This window comes from Eptatretus burgeri, chromosome 14 (genome assembly GCF_056783735.1).
Source record: "Eptatretus burgeri isolate ZD-2024b chromosome 14, Ebu_testis_v1, whole genome shotgun sequence".
In the NCBI taxonomy this organism is placed as follows: Eukaryota; Metazoa; Chordata; class Myxini; order Myxiniformes; family Myxinidae; genus Eptatretus; species Eptatretus burgeri.
The window spans coordinates 63,134,662-63,161,436 of NC_140974.1; the positions used below are offsets into that span (position 1 = coordinate 63,134,662).

At 44.6% G+C, this 26,775-nt stretch overlaps 2 protein-coding genes across 18 annotated transcripts in view; one reads left to right on the top strand and one right to left on the bottom strand.

Annotated features, from left to right (window-relative positions):
* Positions 1-5,443, bottom strand: part of LOC147013389 (uncharacterized) — a 74,683-nt gene extending 69,240 nt beyond the window's left edge. For all 11 annotated transcript variants that reach the window (XR_015051311.1, XR_015051316.1, XR_015051314.1 and 8 more), the window contains exon 1: positions 5,135-5,443. Coding sequence is in view for 4 of the 11 variants with exons in the window: in XM_085855177.1 (XP_085711303.1) it covers positions 5,135-5,266 (132 nt within the window). In the remaining 7 variants the exon portion in view is untranslated. The remainder of the gene's footprint in view (positions 1-5,134) is intronic.
* A 6,462-nt stretch (positions 5,444-11,905) lies between these two features.
* LOC147013392 (serine/arginine-rich splicing factor 3-like) overlaps positions 11,906-26,775 on the top strand; it is a 45,773-nt gene continuing 30,903 nt past the window's right edge. Inside the window, exons 1-4 of one of the 7 annotated variants that reach the window (XM_085855178.1) lie at positions 11,917-12,126; positions 13,380-13,593; positions 18,349-18,504; positions 21,437-21,469. In XM_085855178.1, the coding sequence (XP_085711304.1) occupies positions 11,952-12,126; positions 13,380-13,593; positions 18,349-18,504; positions 21,437-21,469 (578 nt within the window). In that variant the 5' untranslated portion in view covers positions 11,917-11,951. Of the gene's footprint in view, positions 12,135-12,482; positions 12,679-12,701; positions 12,990-13,379; positions 13,594-18,348; positions 18,505-21,436; positions 21,470-26,775 lie in introns of those variants that run through there. The other 6 variants (XM_085855181.1, XM_085855182.1, XM_085855180.1 and 3 more) reach the window with 6 other exon arrangements.

A 26,775-nucleotide genomic window follows, 5' to 3' on the forward strand; every position in this document is an offset into this window, starting at 1 on the left:
TAGATTTGAGCCACTTACAAGTGCCAGAAAATGGCCTATTTCGTGTACAAGTGGCAGGACTGACTGTCTGGCAGTTCACACTGACAGACTCCACCAGACAGATTGGTTTGTAGATTTTCATTTTCTTGTTCGATGCATAAAATAATGTAAAGTTTGATTCATCTGTGACTTGATATAATAATTTTTTAACCCTCTAGTAGCCTGGTGTTGGCTCAGTGGTTAGGGTGGTGGCTTGGGATCCTCGGGTCCTGAGTTCAAGCCCCGTCGGCCGCTGAATTAATACACCAGGGGGTTGACTCAGCCTGTCATCCTTCCGCGATCGGCGAAATGAGTTCCAGTGTGTGTACTGGTAGAGGGGCACTACATCAGCGACACAGTCGCGCTTCAAGAAATGATAGCTACCCCGGCAGCTAAGCTGCCATACGACCACCACCAACCCTCTAGTCACTCAAGAGTCAGAAATAGAATGAATCAATAATGGACCCAAATATAATGGACCCTTGGTGTTGAAGTCTTTCTGACAGCTGAGCTTGACCCCAGCGAAAGTGATGATGGCGTGGCCGATGGGGAACAGATTCTCAGCCGCGTTCCCCATTACGGGTTACAACGTACGGACTTCCGGATAGTGATGACTTCCTCTATTCTAATAATTTCTCGATATCTTATGTGCATTTATAGATAAACACAATGCCCCAATCCTTGAGAGGTGACACAGTGTGAGAAGATGAAGCAGGAGCCAGCTGAGGAGGAGAAGGCTGAATGGCGGGCACAGCGTCACGCTCGTTTTGAAACTGAGCTCACTCATTGCGTTGCCTTCGTAATCCTCGGCTGTGAAACGGTCACCACAAGTGACAAGTCTCTCCAAAGGGTCCTCTTTACCAGTTTTCTTTGGGGGAAAATTCGCCCGTCTTGTTTGTACAAATCTTATCCACTGCCGGCGAATGTTTGATTCCTTCGGGAATCGCTGGGAGCGATTACCCGTTTTCCAGCCATTTTCGCAAAACATGACGACACACGTACGAGGCATGATGTACAAATATCCAAATAACTTTGTTCTACAATAACTCAAAATAAAAAAGGATAATATAGACAGTTGCAAGATCAAAATAAGCGAAAGAACGGCCCGCTGAACTGGACACTTCTTCAACGAGCGAGTGAGCGTCCGCTTTGTTTTGGAGAACGTGAAGTCACCATCCATATATGGGCACACGGATGTTTTTTTTTTCAACGGCCTCGAGAAATAACTTCGGAGTTAAATTTCATAAATTTTCCCAATAGTTAGACAACCACAATGGTTTGCATCAAACTATTTAATGCACATATAATCATATTGATAATTTTTCAGAACACGTTTGGTGACCTGCAACCTGCTCTTTAATATCAAATCATTGACGGTTATAATTCCCTGAATAACCATAATTCCAAAATTACAGCAAAATTGTACTACTACATAAAGTTGAACATGATACAAAGTCACTAACTTAGTCTTCCACCAAATCATCATCATCATGAATGATGCACCATTCACAGGTCTAATCTAACGTTACATAAGTTAATTTTAAAAGTCATTATCAATGCATGGTGGATGAGTTTACACACACCTCGTCCTTGAGAAGTCGATTTCTTTGCAAATGACTTCTCTTTTCTTCTGTTTTTACTGATGTCACAGAAGCGCTTGTAGCAATTGTAGTGGTTGCCAAGGTTACTCGACAACGAGGGCCGAGCCACAATGCATGTCGCAGTATCGTGAAAATCAGTACCAAGATTTGTTGCAATCTCAGTGACTATATTACTCTCTTTACAATCGTAATTCACCCATTTGCAGGCGAAATCGACAAATCATTTCCACGATTCAGTATTGAACACGATTAAGTTACTTTTTGTTGTAGAATCTGTGGTATAGCCTGCGGGCATGCAGGGCGGGGAATGATGATGGGAGGAGTGGTCGGCGTGAGCGTCGTGTCTGCCAGGAATATAAGGAGTGAGCGCCGCCTGAGGCGTTGTAGTGATGCCGTAGTCGCCCGGCTTGTGAGTGTGCTGAGTACGTAATAAAGGAGAGCCGCGGGCAAAGTACGCCCGCGCTCGCGCTTGTGCAACACAGCCCGGCTCGACTGTTCCCCCGCTCGTGTCTGCCTGCTAAGCATCTCTATCACTACACCACAGTTGGCTGACGAGGATCTTCGGATTGGCGTGTGCAGGGTGGTGGCTGGGTTCGAAGTGGCAGCGAGTAACTCAGCGCACCTTGCGCGGTTCGAGGTTCCGGAGGAGTACACATCGCGAAGAGCGTGTCGCAGGTTCGCTCGCACGCACACAGGCTCCGGAGCCAGGAGGCTCGTCGGCGCGGTCCAGCTCAGGCATGAGAGGGAGTCGGGGCACGGCGCGCGGACGCGTGCCCGCCTTCGTCGGAGTCGACTTCGGCCACGTCGAGTGGGCAACGGCCGCGCTCAGTGTTCGTTTTATTGAGGCACGACAGATCAGGGGAATGATTTCTGCAGAGCCACAGCTAAAGAACGAGGACACGCGGTTCGGCTCGAACGCGGCGTTGGACGTCGCGCGAGCTCTGAAGAATGTCCGGGGTCTCGATGGTCGGGGCACAGCAGATGGTCCGGGGGTCAGCGCGATGTGCCAGGCGCGTACGGCCGCGCGCAAGGTCTGCGGCGCGGGTCGTGGACGGCTTTTGCAATACGATCACTCAGATGGCGGTCTGAGCACTCGGGGGCGTCGACGGTGTGTATGCCGAGAGTCATCGCCCATCATGACAGTCATTGATGGCGGTGTGCGAAGCGGTCCTTCCGTCCCGGGTCAAGACCTACTGCCGGCATGGTGTTCGGTGCATGGCGTGCACGGTGACGCCCCGGGTCGAGTTTTGCAGCCGGGGCACAGAGATTCCAGCGACCCGGAGCGGGAGATGCTGCCAGAGTTAGACCTGCTTCCAATTGATCCGGAGATGACAAGTTCAGTGGCAGGGGAGGTTGAGGTGACCGGGGCACTGATGCTGCCCATGTTGAGCCTGGTTTCAGTTGGTCCTACGGTGACAAGACCGATGCCAGTGAATGTCGAAATGATCGGGGCACTGATCGGGTGTCGAGTTGAGTCCACTCGTGCTGCCCTCGCATCGCACGTGTGTGCCGGTGAAGCGCTGCCGGCGGTTGGCGGGGCGCACGTCGTGATTGCCCAGCGGGACCAGCGGGTTGCGCTTCCGAGGTTCGTGGTGCGAGGGGAGGGGCCCGCCTTTTTGGGTCTGGGCTGGCTGGCGCACCTTGGGCTGGATCTACTGTTCGTACCTCCAGGTGTGCCGGTGCTCTCTTCGATGCTTTTGTCGAGACCCGAGGGCGAGGTTCTGGCGGCGAGAGCGGAACATGCATCGATGCAACGGGAGCGGCCGTGCGTTGCTGCCTGCAACGGTGGTGTGCGGTGTGGAAGCAGCAGGAGCCGTGCCAGCTCTCGCGTCGGCTGCGTTCATGGTGCGAGGTGCGCCGGTGTTGTTCGGGCAGCTTCAACGGGTTGCAGTGAGCCCGTGGCGTTAAAGGAAGTCGCGAGTCACAACATCGAGTCAACAACCAAGAGACGGACTCGTGATGTGGGTTATGGGTTGCTGTTCATTGCATATTTGTTTTTCATTGCTCGAGTGATGCGGTTTAACGTTGTTGAAATAAATGCCAACAGTTCCTGTGTGAGAGTGGGTTTGGCGGAGATCAATCGATGGGATTTGTATTATGATCAATGTGATGTGGGGGCTTTGGGAGCGGTGGGGGCGAATAAAGAGGGTTTATTGGCCTCCAGTTGCCCCAGGCCACGGGTAGTCGTTTTGTCAGGTGCTGGGATTTTATCAAAAGAACGCGCTGTACAGAAAAATGAGTTTGCAATGGTTCAAATGTTATTCCTATTGATTTATGACGAGCCTATGGTTGGAGTATGGTTTGAATGGAGTTGCGACCGTCTAACGGCCGTGGGGGTCTCGGAGATAGACTCGGAGCCGGGACTCGTGCGCTGGTCGGCGTTACCCCCACCTCTGCTTTCAGCAAGGTCGGACGTGCCTGGCGCCTGGGGCGCGGCTCTCTGGGTTCGCTCAAGGCCGTTTTGGCCATGCGGTGGAATCTCAACTGATTGTGGTGCGTGGGTTGTTGTGTAGTGTTTGTTGCTTCCAGCCAAGGGCGCTGTTCAGCGCCCTCACCAAGGTCGGTCGGGTCTGGCGGTGGCGCCGCGGGTTCCAGACAGCGGGGGTCCGGCCTCGAAAGGTTTATCTGTTGCAGGTCTGGCTGGGGAAGAGGTGCCGCCTTATGGGCCGGAGGCGTTTGATGGTGCCGGGGGAGGTCGCCGCGACCTCGTCAAGGGCCATGTAAGCATGAGCCGCCTGGGGGCGTTTTTGCTGCGTAGTGCTGCTGTGCTTCTCCAGTAGCTCGCTTCACACGTTGTATGATGTGATGTGCTTTTATACTTCGCTGTTTTCTTTTATGTACCTTGTCTGCTTTATACCGTGGTATTTCGTGCTGTTTATGCTTATTATGATGGTGATCATTTAATAATCATAGTTTTAGGAGGGAGGAGTGTGGTATAGCCTGCGGGCATGCAGGGCGGGGCATGATGATGGGAGGAGTGGTCGGCGTGAGCGTCGTGTCTGCCAGGAATATAAGGAGTGCGCGCCGCCTGAGGCGTTGTAGTGATGCCGTAGTCGCCCGGCTTGTGAGTGTGCTGAGTACGTAATAAAGGAGCCGCGGGCAAAGTACGCCCGCGCTCGCGCTTGTGCAACACAGCCCGGCTCGACTGTTCCCCCGCTCGTGTCTGCCTGCTAAGCATCTCTATCACTACACCACAGAATCTACGTGCATATCGCAAAAATTTTGAAGGAAATGTACGATCCGCCGAAGAACTGCATTCCGTGAGCGCCGCCATCTTTGGTTCGCAGTGCAATGGCACGACGACCGTGATTGGGTTATTCTGTGAAACTACGTCATCAATTTCACCGAGCGGCAAATACGGTAACGCTGATTGGTCTATTTCATCACGTGGATCGACTGGTCAGCGAAATTTTATGTGACGTTTTTACCGAAATTAGCAATTTTGAGGATTGGGGACACACATTTTCTGAATGTTTATAATATTTTTGGAATTATCGATCGATAATGATGTTTACCCGGTAATGTTGCACGAAACAGAGAGTTCGATACTGACGTATTGTGGTCGATCCGTCACCAGAATCAAAGGGGTAAAACACTTCCAATCCGTCCTCCCCAACACGATGAGAGGAGAATCGCCACTTTGACATGTTCCGTCTTGCCGTCGGCCCCCGTGGCCTTCAAGTACAACTTGAATCGTTGTTCGCAGCGTTTCCAGTTTTCCGTTATATTCCCTTCAAGACACAGGGGGATCCGGAGGTTTAAATGGCTCCATTCTGGATAATTTTACCGCTGCACAACATGGCGCATTCAACCCCGCGCCCCCACCCGCGCTCTCCTGGACGAGTCCACACATTGTGCAGTTGGGGGGGGGGAGAGAGAAATGTCTACTCTCAAAGTGGAACCAACCAATTTGTAACCATATCAATACGATACGTGACAGTTATTCAAATGTCGTAATACAGAACATTAAATTAAACTAACACTTAAATATGTTTGTATCAAGATATGGCATCGCCGTGTTGACTGACTGTCTGGACACAACTTTGAGGTTGCGAGTCCATTGATGTTGAGTATAATCTACTGATGCGGACCTGCGACCGGGGTTGTGGATCCACCGTTTGGAGAGGTTCTGGGCTGAAAGGATCGAAACCTCGATGATAAAAATAAAATAGCTTTTGTAAGTACTTACCGGCACATAGTGTGTGAGAGAGAGTGTGTGTGTGTGTGTGTGTGTGTGTGTGTGTGTGTGTGTGTGTGTGTGTGTGTGTGTGTGTGTGTGTGTGTGTGTGTGTGTGTGTGTGTGTGTGTGTGTGTGTTTATGTCTGGCTTCCTTCTTGGAACTACAGTGCAGTAATTGGTCTTTATTTTGATTAAACTCTCCTCGGGGAAGAAAAAAAACCCGGGCAAGAAGTCCAGCACATTGCGATCGTTCCAGATAAAAAAAACTAGAAGGACACCCGGTAGAGCGCATACCTCCACCATGTAATGCCTGATCCACGAGAACATATCTGGCCCAATATATTTTTTGAAATCTCATGCTATACATTGTTTTTGGCCCTATGTCCCAATGGTAAAGAATCACTTTAAAAATTAAATAATACTCGTATCCAGATCCGGATTCGATTCTCCACCAGAATCGAATCAATTCTTCCTTGTCACACACACAACGTGTCCCCAAAGTTTCATCCGAATCCATCCATAACCTTTCGAGATATCGTGCAATGTATCATTTTTGGACACATCTCTCAATGGTGAAGAATCACATTAAAAATTAAATAATACTCGTATCCAGATCCGGATTGGAATCTTCACCAAAATCGAATCAATTCTTCCTTGTCACACAGACAACGTGTCCCCAAAGTTTCATCCGAATCCGTCCACAACCTTTCGAGATATCGTGCAATGTATCATTTTTGGACACATCTGTCAATGGTGAAGAATCACTTTAAAAATTAAATAATTCTCGTATCCAGATCCGGATTGGAATCTTCACCAAAATCGAATCAATTCGTCCTTGCGACACACCCAACCTGTCCACCAAGTTTCATCCGGATCCGTCCACAACTTTTTGAGACATCCTGCACACAAACAGACAGACAGAGAGAGAGGTAAAATCATAACCTCCTTCACCTTCGGTGGTGGAGGTAATAGCCTGAAGATGCCTGAAGGTGAGGTCCATTGAATGAAGCCAAAGGTCAACAAGTCGTTGGAAGGTCCGTGATGCCTATCCTTTCGTTATTTAATGATCATTAATTTTCACAATCGGTTTGTGTTTCACACTGAACGCAAAACGTAAGGGTCGGGCATGCATGGCAATTTTGAATATGACAGGTTGGACGATGTGTTCAGCCTGACTCCATGGAAATATAAATGGTGGATGTTGGAGTGAGTTTAAATAATATGATGGAAGAGCTTGAAGCCAAAGTAGATAGCGAGGAGTACGATATAGTTGCAGTGAGTGAGATATGGTTTAAGGAGGAGAGTAACTGGAGGACAGGGTTAGAAGGCTACAAGGTGTGTCGGTGTGATAGGAAGGAGAGAATAAGAAGAGTAGCAATCTGGGTAAAGGACAGCATTGTATTAAGAGAAAGAGGTGACATTAAGGAAGGAATAAATGTTGAGGATTCTGTGTGGGTAGACATTAGAGACTGTAAAAAACAGTAAGATACTGGGCGGATGCTTTTATAGGGCTCCAGGTGGGAAGGAAGAGGAGGAAGGAGGAATACATGAAGATTTCAAAAAGACATGTGGTAAGGGAAGAGTATTGATTATGAGGGATTTTAACTTGCCAGGGATAAATTGGGTCCAGGAACAGGGAAAGGGCAGAGCAGATGAGGATTTCCTAGTTTTAGTCCAGGATTGCTTTTTAACCCAGTTTGGAGATAAGCCCACGAGGGGAAGTGCAGTGTTCGACCTCCTTTTAAGTAATGATCCCAATATGGTGGAGAAGGTGGAGGTAGGGAGCATTTCGGAAATAGTGACCATAACATTGTGTGTGCAAAGATTCTGTTAAGGGTTTGTGTTCAGGATAGAAGGGTGTTGCTATAAGATTTCAAGAAGGCAAACTTTGAGGGTATGAGGACAGAGTTGGGTGATGTGGATTGGGAGACTCCAACAACAGGACAATCAGCATCAGAGAAATGGGAAACCTTCAAGGACCAAATGTGTCGAGTGTAGAGTAAGTACATTCCAATGAGGTGTAAAACTGAAAGCAGAAAGAGCCCAGGGTGGTTGAGTAGTGAGATAAGAAACTTTATCAAGGAGAAGCAGAAGGCATTTATTAGGTTTAAAATAAGAGGACTGGAGTTAGATTTATATCACCATCGGAGTAAACAGAGGCAAGTGAAGAAAATAACTCAGCAAGCCAAAAGAGAGTATGAGAAGGATATGGCTAAGAATATTAAACATACTAGTAATAGCAAGGATTTCTTTCAGTATATAAGGGGAAAAGAACAGGTTCGGACCAGTGTGGACTCATCGAGGAATAGCATCAGGAGAGTGGTTAGTGATGAAAGTGAGATGGCAGGCTTATTAAACGGGTATTTTTCTTCTTTTACACATATGGGAGGTAATTTTACACAAGAACAGTCAGGAGAATTGTCAATAGCTGAGAGCATCTCTCGAGGAGGTGAGGAAGGGCTTTTACAGAAGATCCAGGTTGGAGTGCAGGAAGTAAAGGAACAGCTAGGAGGTAAATGAGATATTAACGGATATTTTCAAAAGCTCATTGGAGTCAGGACAGGTACCGGAGGATTGGAGAGTAGCAAATGTAACACCATTATTTAAGAAAGGATCCAGAGAAGAATTGGGAAACTATAGACCTGTTAGTTTGACTTCAGTTGTGGGGAAGGTGTTGGAGACATTAATTAAGGACCAGATGAGGAACCATTTAAATAAATACAAACTAATTAAAGGTAGTCAGTATTGGTTTACTAATGGTAGATCTTGTCTGAAAAATCTTTGAGGGTTCTACGAAGCAGTGTCTGATTTGGTGGTTGAGGGAAAAGCTGTGGACAGAGTATATCTAGGCTTTAAGAAGGCATTTGATAAGGTACCACATCGGAGGTTGTTAGCCAAAGTGAGGGCTTGTGGAGTGGCTGGTCAGGTAGCTAATTGGATTGTAAACTGGATTAGTGGGAGGAAGCAAAGAGTGGCTGTGAGTGGGAGGATGTCTTGCTTGGAGGATGTAAGTAGTGGGGTACCTGAGGGATCAGTACTCGGACCATTACAATTCCTTATTTACATCAATGATTTGGATAGTGTGGTGAAGAGTAGGCTTTTAAAATTTACAGATGACACAAAGCTTGGAGGTAAGGTGGATAGCAGAGGGGGTGGTGATCAAATTCAGGAAAGTATTGATATTTGCATAGATTGGGCAAAAGATTGACAGATGTGATTTAACCTGAGCAAGTGTAAGTTGTTGGGGATGGGAAAGAACAATGAAAATAGAGATTACAGGATATAAGGGGTAATTTTGGAGCGTGTCAGAGAGGAGAAGGATCTGGGGGTGGTAATAGATGTGGGAGGTAAGCAACAGGACAGTGCGGGGCAGGTATAGGTAAAGCAAATCGGGTTTTAGGTTGTATTCGGAGGGGGACCCTTTCTATATCAAAAGAGGTGGTGTTAACATTGTACAGGAATTAAGTGAGGGCCACATCTAGAATATTGTGTACAGTTTTGGTCACCACAACTCAGGAAGGACATAGATGACAGAGAGAGGGTTCAGCACAGGGTTACTAGATGGATTCCGGGCCGAGCTCGACTTCAGCTTGTAGCATGGTATTGTGTACACTGTGGTCCTAAATGAGGAGAAAGCTTAGAAATTGAACCCAGTTTTAATAAGATAAACAACCTTAATGTTATATAATGCCCAAGTGTCTGTGCTTTCAGAAAATGTATACTTTGCTATGCGTCCTATGGATAAAGTTGCTTACAAAGCATGTTTTTTTTATCCAAACACAGGCTATTTTTTTTCCATTTTTATTGCTCATTTTTTAGAAATGAGTTACATGTATGATTGTATATGTTGTCCAAAATGGTTGAAAATGCATTTTTTGTTTGATATATATCATTATACATAAGAATAGAACAATTCCTCGAAGCAGTACATTTCTTATGACCTTCTGCATATCTTGGCACCTTCAAATGTGTAAAATCTCAGATTTTGGAAAATTTCCCCCAGTTATAGTGAAGGTTACAAAATCTTATTCCAGAAATTTGAAATGCATCTGATAGAACATCTTAAATAGCAATTTACTTCTGCATAAAGTGATGATTTAAAATGGCAAGTTTCAACATGGATCATTACGACATACCAGTTTTTAGGTTCACTTCCATGATTGGGTCAAAAAGTGTTAGGAAGTACATAACAAATTGCATTTACCAAGCTGCTACAAAATTACTGGTAGCTCTAAGCTTGATTTTATAACCATAGAATAAGTTTACCAAGATGGCCCGATGATATAAAAATCAATACCAAAGGCCAGTTTGTGTTCAGTATACAGAACATCAAAGGTCGTTAGGAAGTACGTAACGTTTTTAAGAAATCTGCACTTTTAATCCTAAGATGTTAGTTTGGTTCATCACAGCATGTATTTCTATGGTTAAGTTTATGTGCATATATATTTATGACCTGAATGAACACTGATCAATTTGATCAATTTGTTAATTTCATGTGACCTTGACCTCTTTCATATGACTTTCATTTTTTTGGTCACCCATGTCCTAAATGTGTACATAATACCTTGCTATAAGCCCTTAGCTATGAGGAGCGGCTGAAGGAGACAGCGCTTTATACACTAGAAAGGAGGTGGTTACGAGGAGATATGATAGAGATGTTTAAGATAATGAAAGGTAGAGACAAAATAAGTGCAGATGAATTATTCAGCAGAGTAGACAATGATAGGACGAGTGGCCGTAGCCTGAGAGTTAAGAAGAGGAGAGTTAGGATGGTAGTAAGGTAGGGGACTTTCACTCAGAGAGTAGTTAATGCATGGAATGGTCTCCCTGGAAAGGTAGTGGCAGCAGAAAAAGTAAATAAGTTTAAATTCGAATGAGATTGGTTCCTGGAAGTTATGGAGATCGAGGGGTATCGGGATGTTGGCAGGACGTTTCAGTGGCTTGAGCATGTTCGGGTGATTGTTTGCATGTGAATGGAGTGCTGTCTGTGGGGGTATCGGCAAGGGGTGTTATGGGGTTCATGTGGCGCAGGCATGATGGGCTGTATGGCCTCCACCTGTGTCTTATTTCCTTGTGTTCCTTGTGTATTTAATGTCCATCTGAGCCATGGCGCACACATTGCTCACTCACCCTGCATGTGAAACACTGGAATGACAGGTTGCAGCTGACTCAGGATTCAAACCCCAACGGGACAGCTTCGAGGCGAAAGTGCGACTGCTCAGCTCCCCTGCCAGCCCTATCTCTATATACAGTATACAGTATGTAGAAACCCAAAAAACATGGTGAAGCCTCAGTCGACCCATGTGATTACGTCTATTAATTACGTACTATTTAATTATGGGTACTGTCCTGTACTGTAATCACTCTTTGTTTTTTATATGCCCGATATATATATATATATATATATATATATATATATATATATATATATATATATATATATATATATATATATATATATATATATATATATATATATATATATATCGGGGCATATTATGTGATACCGGTCGTCCGTTCCTGTCCGCACTCTAACTCCCAAAGTTTTCAACTTTCACGTTTCATATTTCGTACACAGGTACAGACTGTGAAGATGGTGTGTCGCGACATACGTTCGTCATCTAAAGTGGTTGCCATGGCAACCGGGATGCTGTTTTCCATGTTGTAGCACAATTCTGTATATACCTTCTTGTTCGGGCGTATATTGTGCTCACTTGAGCTCTTGTTTTAAATTACACTCTGTTGGACCGACCGAGTATGTCTATCAATTACGTATTACTGGACCGTGACAACATGTATATACATTTCAATTTGCCTTTTCATTTAATAAATCGTTCCATTTCTTTTTTGTAAATGAGATTCCATACTCTTTCCCAGACCACCAGACCACAAAACATCCGCCAGACCAGGTTAGAGCTGACAGGATGGCCGATAGGTACCCACACAGGTGTGTTGCCTGGGTTCGAATCCTGGTCCGGTTGAAAAACTGTCATCCCGGTGTTTCACTGGCAGGATTCCTCAGTGCGCGTACTACCCCTGGGATGGATGGAGAACTGGTGTCCCATCTGCCAGCATTCATTGGTGAACGTTAAAGATCGCGCAGCGTCATTCGTGAAGAGAAGGCTTGTTATCGCCGGCACCCTGATTGAACAAATGACAAATTCCTGTGGTAAACCAGGAGACGACATTGCATCACCGGCACAGCCACGCCATCAAGAAAAAGAAGAAGAAGAAGATTATGAGAAGAAGAGGAAGAAGAAGATTATGAAGAATAAGAGGAAGAAGAAGAAGAGGAAGAAGAGGAAGAAGAAGACAAGCTATTTTACAGGTGTCGATGTAAGGTTTTAAAAGCATGTTCCGTACTGATTAGCATAACGAAGACGGTATACTTTCTTTTATCACTCGAAATGTTCTCGATTTGCGTTTAACGTTTTACAATCATCAAAGTGGTTGTTAAGACGTAATTTCCGTGCACCGAGTGTGCTCCGAGGCCTTGCCATCGAAATCGACGCCAAGACTCACGTCGCCCAAAAAATCGATAAAGTCTTATTACAATATACAGAAATATGGTTTTTTTTTTTCTGGTGATTACTCCGCCAATAAATAATTTCATGAAGTCGCAGTCACGGGGGGGGGGGGAAGCGAGTTCTCGGAACAGATCCACACGGTGGCGGAGACCACGTGGTCCCTTGAATCATTCTCCCCGCGCGCTCCGTTTGAATGAATTAAATATTCCGAGAAAAACGTATCTTGGAACGAATGACAGAACGAATTTTTTTGGACATTTTTTTTGACGGCGTTTTTTTTTTTTTTTTTTTTTTGCTTTCTTTCTTTTCAACAACATTGCAGAACGTTCCACGAGGTTTGAAATATCGCTGAGGTAAATAATATCGAGCGAGCACGTCGAGGCCGGCGCGTTGTCCGTGTACCCGCCTCGCCGCCATTTTCCTCCTTCGGTGCTCTTCTTTCACCGTTTTCGGCCTTGTTTCTTTCAGCGGCATCCGTGCTCTGACCCCTACCCCTTCATATATATATATTTTTTTTCCTCCCTTTCCAGTTTTTCCTGTTTGTCTTTATCTCCATTGTCTGCTCGCTCTTGATTTCGCACTTCGGATTCCTTAATTCATTTGCTTTCTTCTCCATCCTTTGCAATCTTAACTGTCGTCTTGCTCCGCCGGCTTCGTAGATAAGGTATCCGATATATGGAGCTCGTTCGATATCCTGTGCTTGTTCCTTTTCAGGGATTCTTCCTCGTTTTTTTATTATTATTATTATTTTTATTTATTTCTTTACTTTGTGGATTCCTTCGTTTTTTCGAGAGTTTTGTTTGTTCCTAAGGACTGTACACGACTCGCTTTTTTTTTTGGCCTTGAGGCCTACGCGGCCTCGTCTTCGTGTGGCGGTTTGTATCAGATTTATCGGAACGACTTGCGGATTGCAAAGCAACAAATGGCGTTGTCGAGTTGACTGTGCAGTCTGAGGACGAGCACGTGGCCCGCAGTGAAGCTGTGCACGTGATTGATGTTCTGTGTCTGTCTGTCTGTCTGTCTGTGTGTGTCTGTCTCCTCTCTCTCTCTCTAGTCAACATGAGCAGAGATGGAGCATGCCCGTTGGACTGCAAGGTCTATGTCGGGAACCTTGGCAGCAGTGGTAACAAGGCTGACCTAGAGAAGACCTTCAGCTACTACGGTCCCATCCGACACGTCTGGATGGCCAGAAACCCTCCTGGCTTCGCCTTCGTGGAATTCGAGGACTCCCGAGATGCAACAGATGCTGTGCGGGAGATGGACGGGCGGTGAGGCTTATATAGTAACCAAGTACCGAATGTTTACCAGTATGATGATCTGCTTGGGTGGTGATTTAAATAATGAGGAGGGGTGGGGGGGAGTAGGGAATGTTGGGGTTTAGATCGTTTCATATCTTACTTGGTGAATCTCCACGATTGAAGGACTTGTTCCATTTGTCAGACCAGCATCTAATACTTTACAGATCAGCGGAAAGAGAGATGCAACTGCAGTCTGCCCCCCTAATGGGATGGAGTAAAGGGGGGGGGTGGTATTTTACGGAAGTGTGGAGCTGTCTGAAAAAAGGAAGAGATTGTTTTCCAGAGCATTGGAGAGGTCATTAAGATGAGGAACAAGACCACGTCTTGGTGAACGCAAGCCTCCACTGGAACAGGAGATGGGAGTGTTCTGTTGTGAGCAACACGTTGACTGCGTGAGTTGAAGAAAGTCAAACATCCACAAATGAGAGTGGCCTTGTGTGCCGCAAGCCGCTTCGCAAGCAATGCAGGATGCCCAGACTATGTCGAGTGCCAAATATATGACCGAGGACATTGTCCTGAACTCTTGTTTGAGATTGAGGGTCTCCAACAATTTCTGAGTGAGTAGAAGCAGCATGTCAAGAGTTGTGACCGGGACAGAATCCAAGCTGATGGTCAGAGATTAGACTGTTTGAAAACAGGAAAGACTTGACATCGGAAGCAATGATGGGTTCTATGACTTTGATTATTACTGGTCTGTGTTTGCACCCTTCTTGTACAAAGGAGTGACATTTGTTGATTTCTAGGCTGATGGGGGGCACCCGAAGGAGGACTGACTGCATGTGGTAGACAGATGAAGCAAGAACGGTGGAACAGTATTTGATAACATGGGCACTGATGGTATTTGGGCTTGTCCTGAAAGTAGGGCAAGGCTGGACAAGACGTTCTCTTCCTTCTTGGGTGAGAAGGATACAAAGTCTAGTGGGCACTGGGTATGAGGGGAGAAGATGGAGACAGAGCGGTGTGGTTTGGGTACACAAGATTTGGAGGCAAACACAGTTTAGACCTTCTGCAGAGCTCATTATGAGAAAAATGCAGGTAAGTGATCACTTTCCAAATTTTTCTCCGAGATTAGCAGAGGCGAGTGATTAATGTTAAGGGGAAGTAACTCCGTATATAAGCAAGAAGACAAAAAGTTGTTTGATCTCATCAATTCACAGTTTATTTGTCAACTTAAAACCAACATGATCATTAATGCAGGAATATATGACCTCAGAGACAAAAATTAAACAAATCGATACAGGGCATGATTTAAAGAATGTATGTATACAAATCGACAATTTAATGGTGCTGGTTGAGAGAGAGGGAGAGGGACAGGAAGACCTTCGTGTCTCGGACGGACTGTTCGAATGATTTGTGGGCTTCTAAAGCCCAAAGAAAAACAAAGAAATTGATGGAGGTGTTTCTCTTTTTTTTATTTTTCAATTTTATATATATATATATATATATATATATATATATATATATATATATATATATATATATATATATATATATATATATATATATATATATATATATATATATATTTGTCCTTGCCTGTGGAACCAACTTCAAAATTCTCTTCAATCTCATTCTCCCCCCCCCCCCCAGGGACTTCAAGACAGCTGTTTGCCACCATTTAAGATTGCCCCCAATCCAAAACCATGATACTAGGTGCAGTCAAGTAACCTTTCGACTCAGATTCTGTAACCGATCCAGACAGTATCAGCCAACGTGTCCTAAAAACCTGCTCCTCTGCTCTTGCTCACCCTCTCTCTCTCTTCTATCCACCCTCTCATTTGCTCAAGGTCATCTGCCATCTGCTTGGAAATCAGCAAACATTACTGCCCTGCACAAAAAGGTGCAAAAACAGATCCCTGCAACTACAGACCAATCAGCCTTCTCTCAATCATCAGCAAGGTTATGGAATCCATCATCGCTTCAGACATTAAACCCTTCCTCTTTTCCAATAGCTTGATTTCCGATCATCAATTTGGTTTCAGACCAGGTCACTTCCCTGGATATGCTGCTTCTGCTCTCCCAACAATGGATGGAGGTACTCAATGCCGGCCATAAAATCAGAGCCATATCCCTGGACATATCACGTGCTTTTGACATGGTCTGGCACCCTGCTCTGCTCACCAAACTCTCTTCCTATGGTATCCAAGGCCATCTCCACTCGTGGCTCGCAGACTTCCTCTCCTGTCGCAGTCAACGTGTGGCCCTAAATGTAGTTCTTTCATCCCCTCTTCCTGTCCAGGCTGGAGTTCTTCAAGGCAGTGTTTTGGGCCCTGTTCTTTTTCTGGTTTTCATCAATGATCTCTCCAACTCTTAAATCCTCGTTATCTCTTTGCTGATGACTCCACCCTCTGCCATACCATCTGTCATCCCTCAGTCCGGCAAGCAGCAGCTTCTTCGCCCACTGCAGATCTGGATAAAATCACAAACTGGTCTAACACGTGGAACATGTCTTTCAATCCGGTCAAATCTCACACTCTCACTATGTCTCTCTGAAAGGACCGTTTGGAACCCCCCCCCCCATCCACTTTCTCAACAATCCTCTGGAAGAAGTCCTTTCAAGCTTCTCAGTCTCACTATCTGCCATGATCTTTCCTGGGAAAGCCACATATCCAACCTGGCCTCCAAAGCCAGTCGCCGACTGGGAATCCCCCGTCGTGCAAAGTCCTTCCTCGGCCCACCTGAGCTTCTGTCCACATACAAAGCTTTCATCCGCAGCCTGATGGAGTACTGCTCTCCACTCTGGGCTGGTGCTCCTGCCTCTCCCCTTTCTTGGCTTCACACTGTGGAAACCAAGGCATTTCGGATCATTGGCATCTCCCGCGATGAGGCTGAGTCTTTGGGCCTCTCACTCTTTCACTGCAGGCCGGTCAGTGGTCTTTCTTTCTTCTACCATCTCCTCTCCGGTCTCGCCCCCCCTGCTCTGTCTGCGATTTGTCCCCACCATATTTCCACAGGGCGCTCAAGATCTGCCAACAACCCCCTTCTGGAAAAACTACCAAAATCACAAATCACTGCTCACCTTCATTCTTTCATTCCTCTTTTTTTCCCCACATTTGGAATAAACTTCCTCACTCCATTCAATCCCATTCTTCCCTCAAAGTCTTCAAAACAGCTGTTCACCACCACCTCTTATCGTCCCCCATCCAAAACCACGATCTTTTCTACCCCCGTTAATCCACCCCAAAGCCACCTCCTTCAAATTCCCTGCTTTCCTTCCTGAAAGTCCCTGTACTCTCCATCTTGTATACCCCATGTTCCCCACCATATTCCTCTCCCTTCCACAGATCTGCAAATGTCTCTGTTCCCCACTGTTTTGTCCTTCCCATGCCCTTCTTGTCTCATGCTTTCCTTGCTGTGCGTTGTGTGTTAGCTCTCATTCGAGCCTTGACAATGTATACAAAAAAACTTAAAATGGCGATATAAATTCAAGATTTTAATGTGTGTTGTTGTCGACGACATATGTTATATCTATGGGTAAGAGTCATGTTTTGCCTGTTTTTGATCTGGCAACATTGAGCGTATGATGTCAGTGGAGCAGTTCCAAGATGGCGGCTCCCTTAGAAGCATACATCAGGGAGAAGCAACGCTCTGTCATCCGCTTCTTGGGAAGTGAGGGTGTGAATGCCAGTGAACTCCATCACAAAGTGAAAATTCAATATGGTGTCGCATGTTTATCGCTGTAGCAGGTGTACAACTGGGACAGGAAGTTTAAAAGTGGAGTTTTTTCAGTTTGGGTGTGAGTTGTCTCGGCACCCTCCTTGCAGCCACTTTGTGAAACCCCAGCACGTTGTGTATGATATGGTGTGCTGAACCATGGCTGATGTTCATTTTGGAGATCACTTCATCCAGCATAATGTGATGGTTTTCCCTTAGCACGTGCTCAACTCCTGCAACCATTTCTGGTGTGTCGGCTGTGTGAGGCCGGCCCAAGCGAGCAGCTTCTGCCACACTGGACACTGCACTTTCAAACTTCCTTTCCCAGTCATACACCTGCTGGAGCGAGAGACATGCATCACCCTATTGCATTTTCATTCTGCAATGGAGTTTACTGGGATTCACACCCTCACTTCCCAAGAAACGGATGACAGAACGTTGCTCCTCCCTGTTGCATGCTTCTAAGGGAGCCGCCATCTTGGAACTCCTCCACTGACATCATACGCTCAATGTTGCCAGATCAAAAACAGGCAAAACATGACTCTTACCCATAGATATAACAGATGTCGTCTACAACTACACACATTGCATTCTCAAATTTATATCGCCATTTTAAGGTTATTTATTGACTGCCCCTTGTACTTTGAGCCCTCGTTAACACCATCCAAGCTCTCCTCCAAACTTCCAGATTTTCCTTCTCTATCTATCTTGTCCACCCCATTCATCCTCTCCTGTCCCATAGATATAACAGATCTATTCTTCCCACACCCATTGTTCGTCTGCCTCCCTTTGTCTTGGCCTTCAGCTCTGCTGTTCCTTTTGTTCTCTTGCGTCCTGGTCTATTCAGTATTATACCTCTTCAACGAGCCTTAACTCTATACAAATAAATAAATAAAGTAACAATTTACTGCAAGGTGAATATGAGGTACACGTGAGTGACCACTCACCATTCATGACGAGCTCCGTTCTGCCTTTTTTCGGGCAGAGTCTGCATTCATGCCATTTGATGTGATGGGTTGTGTTTATCTTTGTACACTGTTCTAAAGTGCTGACGGCTCTTCTTCATGCTAGAACTTTGAATGGCTATCGGTTACGTGTGGAGTTGTCCACTGGAGAGCGAAGGAACCAGTTTCGGGGACCACCTTCACATGGAGGTTCAGGTCCCTGGCGAAGCCGCTTGAGCCCTCGTTATGATGACTACCGTGCCCAGAGCCCCCCACGACGCCGGTAATTTGCTCCTTTCTTCACCTTTCCCTTTTAATACATTTGTTCCCCTAATTCCTCAATGTAATGCAGAGTTCTCAGTTCTTCTCAATCATGGTTGCCTTGCAAAATGAAAGAATTAGCTTTTCCTGCTCCCTGTTAGCTCATTCACTGACTTCCAATAAGCAAAGGGTCTTCCAATCCCATCCCACCCCCCCCCCCTCACTCCTGTATAGTTTTCTCCGAACATCACTTCACTCAACTTGAGCGACCTCGTCTTTTCTTCCCCCTTTGTTTATTTTGATACATTTTATACAGCTGGCTCGGCTTTAAAATTGCTTGCATTCAAACACAAGTATCTTGATTTTTGATCGACCCAAATAACGGGGCTGTCATAAGACCAGTTAACATTTATCCACAATGGCTAATGACCCCAACTTTGCTTCAGCCACACCAGTAATGCTTCAGCCACAAGCTTTGCACATACAGTACCTTTGCACTGCTTTTTCTTTTTTCCTTTTCATACGCCCGATATATATATATATATATATATATATATATATATATATATATATATATATATATATATATATATATATATATATATATATATCTATCAGGGCGTATTATGTGATACCGGTCATCCGTCCATCCGTCCGTTCCTGTCCGCACTCTAACTCCCAAAGTTTTCAACTTTCACATTTCATATTTGGTGCATAGGTACAGACTGTGGAGACGGTGTGTCGCGGCATAGGTTTGTCATCTAAAATGGTTGCCATGGCAACCAGGATGCTGTTTTCCATGTCGTAGCACAATTCTTTACATACCTTCTTGTTCGGGTGTATATTGTGCTCACTTGAGCTCTTTATTTTGGTACAGGCTTAAAAATCCCCCAAATTAAGAAAACTCGAATGACTATTTCTTGAACACGGAGACGTATTTCACATGGCTACATTAAAAAGACTCGCAAAGCATCACATGGATGGATGGTTGAACTTGGAGCCAGTGATTTCCTGTGATAAAGGAATACGAACGGAATTTGTGGAACCGGTGACTTGAAATGGAAAACTGAATCTGATACAGAAAATAACTAAATGTAGTAAATTACAGAAAAAGTCTTTTTTAGGTCAAATAGCAAATAAAATATGCACAATATTGTTTGTTTTTGTGTGTATGTGCGATATTATCCCCCCCCCCAACCCTTTCCATTGACTAAAAATAAATAAATAACTCGCACTCGCACTCGGTACAGTGCATATACCTCCACCAGGCTGAACATTTCACGTTTTGTATCCCACTGATGGGCCAGATCTGCATTCGGACCTGAACCAAAATATAATTGGTTTTTTCTTGTCATTTACCCAACTCATCCACCAAGTTTTGTCATAATCCGTCCATATAATAACTTTTTGAGATGTCGTGCTAAATATCGTTTTTGGCCCCATCTCTCAATGGTGAAGAATCGCTGAAAAAATTAGTCTGTGGATATGGATACAGATCTTCACCAAAATGGAATCGCTTTGTCCTTGTTGCACACCCAACATGTTCACCAAGTTTCGTCCGTTCGTGATAGGTTTTCGTTCCTGCGATAACTTAAGAACATCTGAAGAAATCCAAGTCAAACTTGATGCAAAGATGAACTGATAGATTGTTGGAACAAGAGTTCAAAGGTCAGAAGTCCCATTAGGTAAAAAATTCCCTCCCTAAAACAAAAACAAAAAATTATGTTTAAAAAAAAATATAACTTGATTTAAGTAAAATGATGCAATAATGTGGGCGGAGACATATCGGTCGCAATGTCGAAATCACTGGCTCGATGAACTCCACTGATTTGGTCAAGCAGACACCCATTTGATCAAAGCATGCAGCATAGTGAGTCGAGAATGAGTGTTAATCAGATGGTTTTTCTTTTCCAGTTTCACCACATTTGTGGAGTATAGCCAACCATTACTTATCGGTGATGTATAGCCAGGAGTTACTCGCTGCTCAGTTTTTCATCTTCGCAAATGTGGCACATGGGTGCGTAGGTAGTGAAAGCTCAGTTTCAATTGTCTTTCTTATAACCAACTTTTAATTGGAGAAAAACAATTGCTCTGTTTTTTGGAGACTTTAAAAAAAAAAAATTCCATTCGGTTATGTTCATTGCATTCAATGTAATTATCCAATCGCTTAATCATCATTTTCTCCACTACATCCCACTCCCATTTTTAGCTCACCTGGAACGTAGTTCTGGGGAGCTTATGGGATGGTTTGTCGTCCGTCCACAAATACTCGGAACTTCTTTGAAACAACACATACTGTTTTGATGAAACTTTACCACAACCTTCATCACCCTGTATGTATCAAAGTTTGTTGATGGCATTACAAAAAATCTGGCCCTTGGGAGTTATACGGGGGTTGCCCCCCAAAATAGGTATTTGCTTTCTTCTCAGAAACTACACGTGCAATTCCAATGAAACTTAACCACAACCTTCATCACTCATGATGTGCCAAAGTTTGCTCACAGCATTAAAAAAAAAAATCGAGGTCGGGGGGGGGGGGAGTTTATGGGACATGTAGTGGAGGTTGCCCCACTAAAGAGGTACTTGCTTTATTCTCTGAAACTTCACACAATTTCGATGAAACTTGACAACAACCTTCATCACCTGTGATGTACCAAAGTATGTTCACGCTCTTAAAAAAATTGTGGTCAAAGGGGATTTATGGGGTGGGGGGGGGGGTTGGCTCCCAAAATAAGTATTTGCTTTGGCATTGGTTCATTGGTACATTTGCTGATCCCATCCTATGTTGACTTCCTCTCTTCAGTATCATTTTTCTACCAGGTGAGCGCCCAGGGGTAGTGCCCCTATGTTTCCCACTGACTTCATCCCCCATCTCTATGTATCTTATCGGTCCATTCTCAAACCTTGACTTTTTTGTGTGTGCTCTTTCTAATCCCACTTGCTTTCTTTCCCAGTTCCCCGCAACGCCATAGCTTCGGCCGTAGCAGGTATGTGGAAAAAACCGTAAAAGGGTGGTTTGCTGTGTCATGGTTGATTTGCACACTGGGTTAAATTTTCGAATTGCAAGTTGATTCCTGCATTGATGTTCTCTGGAAAACATCAATAACAACAGCGACAATAACACAAAAAGTAGAATTGGAATGCTGGAGAGACTTGGTTCGCAGGTTGCAAAATGGCATCGGCACACCTTTTTTGACTTGTCAGCTCCATAACTTCCGACTTCATGTCCTTGATATCATTGGAGATTGCTAAAGACTTGTTGGAAACGGTCTGTTTTGCTGGAAAATTGTGAAACCTCAAAGGCTAGTCATATAGCGATGCCACATAGAGGAGGATGGCAGTATATCCAGGTGGAATGACATGAAATGTGTTGTAATGCTAGGTTCCCACTATCACGATGCGTGGCACGATTGAAGTTGTGGTCTTAATCGTGGACCAATCGTGGTGATCCTATCAGATCTTATCAGATCTTGAGGTCAGTCGTGGCAATCGTGTTAATTGTAGAAAATTTTTGAACGGTTCAAAATTTTTCTACGATCAATTGTCAATCGGGATTATCGTATCAGATCGTATTACATCGTAACAAAGCGCGACAGGACAGATCGCATCTAATCGTGCTTCATAATCGTGGTGATCAGGATCGATCTTAGACAAGACAAAGACCACTATTTCAATCGTGCCACGCATCGTGATAGTGGGAACAGCTTTCAGAGAAATTCCATGATCAGCTACGAATGGCCAATCGTGGCGTTCGTAACGGATCGCACGACAGTGGGAACCTAGCATAAGGTGAGTACAACAAATTGTTTAGCATAATTGCTGAGAGTTTTAATTTGAACCCATACAATATACACATTGTGTAAATAGAAGAAAAAAATAGGGGGGGGGGGATTTTCTGCTTTTAGTCCAAATATTATTTGTTGCTTTAATCGATTATTGTTTGTGCAAAAATGGTAGAATTTTTGAGTCCCTTTACCATCCATAACAACATTCCATACATTCTTCTCCTGAAGAACATTCCCTTTTATCTCCTATCACCCCAACTCTTACCGTCCCTCTTCTTTCCTGTCCTTCCCTCTTTTTATCTTTTTTTACTTACGAAATCTAAAGATTTCGTAAGTATATTGATGACTTCCTTGTTTGTGTGTGTGTTTGTTTGTCGGCACGATAACTCGAACGGAAGAAGCTACCAATGTCAAATTACACCACATGATTCAGGAGGGTGATGGCTAGCGCTGATTAGATTTTGGTCAAAAGTCAAGGTCACAGTGAGGTCAAACATTCGATTTTTGATGGTTTGGTGTAGAAACTTCTGGTTTGTGTTGCTACCTTCTCTAGAGACAGCTTTTATTAGACAAGGTCAGAGGTCAAGTTTACGATTTCGTAAGTACCAGTCTATGACTGCTTGTTTGTTTGTTTTTTGTTTTTAATCTTTGCTTAATTTGTCACTGCATACATAATATGGAGATGGCCCTTTGTATTTATGATTTCTTATGATAACAATCTGATAAGTTTGTATACATTTTATTACCAGCAGAAGCCCATGGTAAAAATACACTCGTGTGGGAGTGACGGTCATCTCTACAAGAAACGAGCATGACTTCCTGTTACTGGGGTGTAGTGTTCTCGGGTCAGGAGGGATTTTTGGTCAGGAGGGTCAGGAGGGAAGTCACGTGACGTGAAAGCGAATATCGAAAATCCAGCCCAACCAAATCTAGATATTGTCCCATAGATTCATATGCCACAATCAAATTCAAGATAACTTAAGAAATGTAGGAGGAGATAGATTTTGAAAATCGTCATTTTGCAACTACATGAAGCAGTTTTCGCAAAATTCAAAGTCACGTGACGTGTACGTATTCGAAGATATCGGTATTCTTTCTAATGGACATGAAAGACAAGGTCAGCTGCTATGCAATGACACCATTCACTAACTTTTACCATGCCCAGTAGAGAATATATAGCCTCCTGAAGGTAGGGCAGTTTTTGCAAACTTTGAAGTCACGTGATGCGAAAACGAAAGCGAAATTCGAAAATCCGTCCCGACCAAATTTAGATATTGTCCCATACAGTCATATGCCACAATCAAATTCAAGATCGCTTGAGAAATGTAGAAGATAGATTTTGAAAATCGTCAATTTTGCATTTATCCCAACTTTGAAGTCACGTGACACGAAAACGAAAGCGAATATGGAAAATCCGGCCTGACCAAATTTAGATATTGTCCCATAGATTCATATGCTACAATCAAGTTCAAGATCGCTTGAGAAATGGCGGAGGAGATAGAATTTGAAAATCGTCATTTTCGCAACTTCAAAGGCCTCGTGACCTTGACCTTGACCTTCGGTGACCTTGAAAGTCATACCATCGTGTACGTCTCATCGACTTCGATCAGGATCACGAATGACCAGATCTCCTGCTTCAACTTCATTGTGAACGGACGGATCGAAGGACATCGACACCCATATTATTAGGTCATGCTCGAAGAGATGACCTAAAAAGGAAGCCTTTTATTCTTGCACTGGTTGAAAGAACTCAAAAACGGAAGGTATATATACACACATATACACACACACACACACGCACATACCACCGGTCGCTTCGCTGACAGGAATACTAAAGGAAGGGGGAGGTGGGGAGGAATGAAGAGGTGGAGGAAGGCAAGACAGTGTGAGGTGAGAGGAAGGGAAGGCTGATGTGTGGTGGAGTGTTAATTATGATTCACACGATCTCATCAAAATGATTCTGCAAAGAAGAACAGTGAAGATGGAAACAAAATATTGTCTGAAATCAATTTTCTACCAGTAATACAATAAACACCGTCCAAAGGTGAACTTCCATCTGGACCCGTCCGGACACGAACCTCGCCCGGACACGTCCGAAGACTAGACCATGTGGAGGTGGGTGGGTTCGTTCAGTTTCGTTGTGCAGATCACCAATCTAAACGAAATTCACCCTGTACATTAATGAGAACACACCATTGAAATTCCTACTTGTTTCCATATGCACAAGTTGACACACCGACAGTTATTACCATTAGAAATTACCGCGGTGAAGTGGGCGTGGCGTGCTTCTAATCGCGGAGGAAACGACCAGGAAACAACAAATCAAGATGGCGGCGCCCATGGTTGCCGTGTGATTTCGAGTGATTTTTGGTGTTTCAACAACCAAATATGCATTGTTTCATACACTTGGGCGGGGAGGATGATGAGAAAGTGACGCAATTCACGGATAAGAGCTGGCGTAAGGTATGCGAGTGTGCGAAGGCTTGGTGCGACGCCACAGATAGTTTCACTATTAACAAATGCCGTTTGCTGGCTGATCAAATTATGAAACTGCTGCCAATGACTGATCCTCCTGCGGATGCCGGCTGTCACCAGTTCTGCTATGCGTCGTTTTGTAACAAGGATCATATAATACGCACTGAAGCCAGGAAAAGGAAATCAGAAGCCAGCACTACTACAGTTTCTGCTAGAGCCAGTGAGGTGGTGGGTGGACTAGAAGAAGGGGGGGCACTCGTATCACAAAAAATACGTCGAAAATCCCTCAGAACCTCTGTAGAAAGGGTGGCTGGCAAATCAGCTGGTGTACTGCCAATAATTTGTATCATATGCCAGGAAAAGACATTCATCCGTGTCAAAGGAAAATCTCAACGTGATCAGTTGTCCCTGGCAGAAAGACAGGATGGAGGAAAGCTGAGGGAAACTGCTGAGCAGAGGAGAGATGAACGTGATGTGAGAATAATGACAACTATAAAGGATAAAGACTGTGTGGCGCTGGAAGTTTGTTATCACCTTAAATGTTATTATGAATATGTGAATGACACATACCAGAGACAGAGTCAAAGTAAACTCCAAACTCAGAAAGTGAACTATGACTCAACATTTGACATTTTCTGTGATAAAGTAATCCAAGTAAGACTCATTGATGGAAAGCAATCTATACACATGAAGAAGTTGTGTGAGATGTTCAATGACCTACTCAGAGTATGCGAAGGTCAGGATAAAGCCAACTACCAGGCAACAAGACTGAAGAAAAGACTGCAGGAACGGTACCCAGACATGATTTTCTATCGTCCACCAAAAATGTCTGAGAGCGAAGTTGTGTACATAAAGGACATTGATATTGGTTCCATGACTCAGGCTGCTGTTGTAGACAGTAGCTCGACAACAGAAACAGAGTCAACTACAGAGGATGAAGCCAGCCAGGGTCCACAGCAGGGTGACTCAGACCTCAATTTACATGTTCTATACTCAGGAGCATGCATGGTGAGAGATGACCTGAACAAACACCAAAGTGTGGACATTACATGGCCACCACTTGCTCCTGACTTCGACATTTCAAATGCTGAAAGAGCCGTCCCTGTTGCATTGTACAACCTTGTTGCATGGATAGCGGGTCTGTCAGACGAGCCAACCCTGGAGATATTTGTGGAACTCCCACGGCATATTCATCTAAAAATGCTCTCTGTTCTTCAAGACGTTGTTTCTATAGCGTCAAGGGGTCAGATGTTTACTCCGAAGTCCTATGCATTGGGCCTGACTGAAACATTGGACTGGTTCTACTCGACTGTTAGGACTGCTCAACAAGCTTGGGCATTGTGTCTCAGTCAGTACTACGCAGGCGTTGGAAACTGCTTTGGCGCTGTTGCAGGTTCATCAGGAGGGGAAACTGCACTCAAACTGCTTCAGAAATGTACCGACAATATTTGTGTACGGTAACATAAATTTCAGTAAGGAGACCTTCACCGGTCATGGGACCACTCACCACACCAATGGATTGATGATACAAGACGCACCCTCTGAGCCGATTCAGCACGCTCGTCCAGTGACTCCAATTAGCCGTCGTCAGCGGTCATTAGTTGGTAACACACCACCCATTCTCAAGTATGGTACAGGGAAAAGGCAAGGGAAGGGAAAATGCCTTTTACAGTTGTGACATTGACATCAGTCCATCACAAGAGGACGGGCTATCGCTGGATGTGCTCTATTACACAATGAAAACGGTCCAGAAAACGGATGGGCGGTTGCCGACATGGACTGGGTACAACACACTCCTTCGTTGGAATTAAGAGTTGACCAAGTCAGCCATCATCTACCTTCCCGTAATCGAGGCATCACCCACGGAACTGTACACCGTTTACACGGTCCTACGCCAAAGCATCGATATGGCTGATAAACTGGAACGTGAAGAAGTAGTTCTAGTCTTCGACTTTGTGATCTACAGTAAGGCGCAGGAGATTCGTTGGTTGCACCCGGAGTTGACAGAAAGGTTGGTAATTCGTCTCGGCGAA